The sequence below is a fragment of the Fragaria vesca genome, linkage group LG2, assembly GCF_000184155.1.
Source record: "Fragaria vesca subsp. vesca linkage group LG2, FraVesHawaii_1.0, whole genome shotgun sequence".
Classification (NCBI taxonomy): domain Eukaryota; kingdom Viridiplantae; phylum Streptophyta; class Magnoliopsida; order Rosales; family Rosaceae; genus Fragaria; species Fragaria vesca.
The window spans coordinates 23894049-23896680 of NC_020492.1; the positions used below are offsets into that span (position 1 = coordinate 23894049).

Genomic DNA, 2632 nt, shown 5'->3' on the forward strand with positions numbered 1-2632 from the left:
CCGCACCGTAAAACGGTGCGGATTTCCGTCCGTTCGCCACCGCTCGAGGGCGCGCCTCCATCCCAGCGGACTCCAGCAGCTTCCCCGACCACTTTCCATCCCCGGCGAGTCCGTTCTTTTCCAGTTTTCCGGCGAGATCACCCAAAACTTCAAATAAAGTCGATCTCGCCGGAAAACTGGAATTCGGCGGACTCGCCAGGGATGGAAAATGGTCAGGGAAGCTACTGGAGTCCGCTGGCGCAGAGAGAGAGAGAGAGAGAGAGAGAGAGAGAGACAACCTGTAAATAGACCATATGACATGGCTGAGGCAAGGCCAAGGAAATCTCCAGCGATAGAGTGTTTCCCATTGCTGAACAAAAAAATTCACTGTCAATTCCTGGAACATACATTACAAAGAGCAAGTTGATATCTATATGAATAACGATGCAGACTATCAACAACAAACAACAGGCGAAAACAGTTGTGTTTATATTTCATCAAGAAAGAAACAAAAGAACAGTCAAGAATAAGAGATGAAGTAAACACTTACGAGGCACTCGATTGCGACTCATCTGTAGCCCACGTTTTTCCCAATGTTGTCATGGCTACACCCGCCATGCTGACAAAGACGGCCACCACTTTTGCTAGATTCAAAGAATCTTGGCCTAAGAATGCACCAATGAAGAGTGTAAAGAGTCCTGAAGTTGAGGATAAGACTGTTGTACTTGCAACACTCGTACGTGCGAGAGCGGCATTTGAAAAATACTGCAACAATCAGGAAAAACCATAATTAGAATCTTCTAGAGGTCTTCATACAAACATAACTACTTTTCGCAAATGCATATCATGTCATGAGCATTTAAATCTGCAAGTATGATTTAATATCTTGAAGTCAAGCAGGACATGAAACATGTCTGTGACACAACTTTAGTCCATAAACCTCCCATTTAATTTCAAGTAAGAAAGATCACTTCAAAACTCAGATTCATTCTCAAACTATAGAAACTTTGAGTTTTTACCTTTAAAACCTTGTAAAACAGCTAACACGAAGAAACAAGGTTCGTAAAGCCATATAGCAAGATGCATTGTAAAATCAATGGAGATATATTCTTAGAGATAGTAACTTTAGGACATTCCTTACCTCTGTAAAAAACCAAAGAGGGGCAAGGTAAAATCCATAAGTAGCAATTTCCCTTGGTGTCAGTTCTCGATCATGCTTCAGCACATTTATATTGTCTTTGAGTTTAGAAACCAAAGGCCTTTCTTCTGCACAAGGTGAAAGGTCTGCATCACTGTCTTTTCTGGACAAGGTATGAATTTCCAATTCAAAATCTTTCTGAACTCCATTGTGTTTCAGTGGTGAACCAAACGCAGAAGAATACTCATTCATGCTTTCTGCATTTTTGCCACTTTTAGAAGAGCGACGTTTAAGTAAATTACACAACCAGTCCTTAAGGAAAGCTATTGGGAGGTACACTACCATAAGAGAAGCTCCAAGATATGTTACTGCAAATGGCTGCTTATATTTTGCATAAATATCCTGCAGAGATGATCAAAGTTAGCTAAAAACTCAAGATATACAAACTTCAGGTGCACAGAATATTGCACATTTTAGATAACATAAAATTGAATCAAAGGACATCAATGAAAGAATCCCTACAATCATGTCAGGTATCTCCATATTCCACACAAATGATACTAAAGGAAACCACCTCACATGAGATCCCAATCAATTGCCAATTGAAGTCTCATTTGGGGTAGTTACATGTATAAAATTTCACTTGAATAGAAAAGGGTACAAGGTTTTACTAGAGGATCTAATTTGGTCACTAACTAAACTCCACCCTGGCTTCAACAAGAAAATCAAAGTTGATTCACGCACTAACCCAATTATCGAAAGCTTCTTCCTTTTGCTACCCGTATATCTGAGGAACATTCATGCCTACTTGGCGCCATCAATCAGAGGATAATGAAGAAAATATAAAATAGTTGTTTTACTACAATGTTTGAAACCTAGTAATCGACCAAGCTAATAGGGTGAACTGGTGAAGTTCAGGCCTCAATTTCACAAATGAGTTCAAACTAAAATCCACTCTTTAATCATATAATTAATAGAACAGGTCAAATGCAAACTCTTCAACCAAAAAAACAGCACACAGCTAACTGAATCCATATCAAGTTCCAATCTTTCCCCAACCCATAAACCCAGAAACTCATAAACCATCAAACACAAGCATCTCATACAAATCCTATAGCACCCACAAAGCTAAACAATCATTGAAGTCAAACATAAACAGAAGAAGAAAAAAACGACAAACCTGCGTGACTTCCGCAGAGGTAACCCAAATGATAACCACAGCACCAATCAGAAGCAACCCAGCTCTGTACCTCCAACCACCCATAACAAAACCCAGATAGAGGAATCAGAAAAACTTGAAGGATCTGATAAACCAGTCTTGGATCTTTGAAACCTATAACAAGCTTAGAGAGAGATCTTGGGTGACAGGGTGTTGTGAAGTCCAAAAGTGGCGTGTATTTAGGTGAAGGATAGAAGAGACAGAGAGGCCGGTTGGGGCGGGGCGGCTGGTGGTGTCAAACAACAAACAAAGAATCGAGTTGGTGTATTGAATGCCAATTTTTAATGCCAAAGATT

General features: G+C 40.1%; 1 protein-coding gene across 1 annotated transcript in view; it reads right to left on the bottom strand.

Annotated features, from left to right (window-relative positions):
* The window catches only part of LOC101305430 (uncharacterized vacuolar membrane protein YML018C-like), a 3765-nt gene extending 1133 nt beyond the window's left edge, over positions 1 to 2632 (bottom strand). Inside the window, exons 1-4 of the mRNA XM_004291389.1 lie at positions 2298 to 2632; positions 1121 to 1519; positions 530 to 744; positions 279 to 349 (exon numbers count right to left, since the gene is read on the bottom strand). Of these exons, the coding sequence (XP_004291437.1) occupies positions 279 to 349; positions 530 to 744; positions 1121 to 1519; positions 2298 to 2381 (769 nt within the window). The 5' untranslated portion in view covers positions 2382 to 2632. The remainder of the gene's footprint in view (positions 1 to 278; positions 350 to 529; positions 745 to 1120; positions 1520 to 2297) is intronic.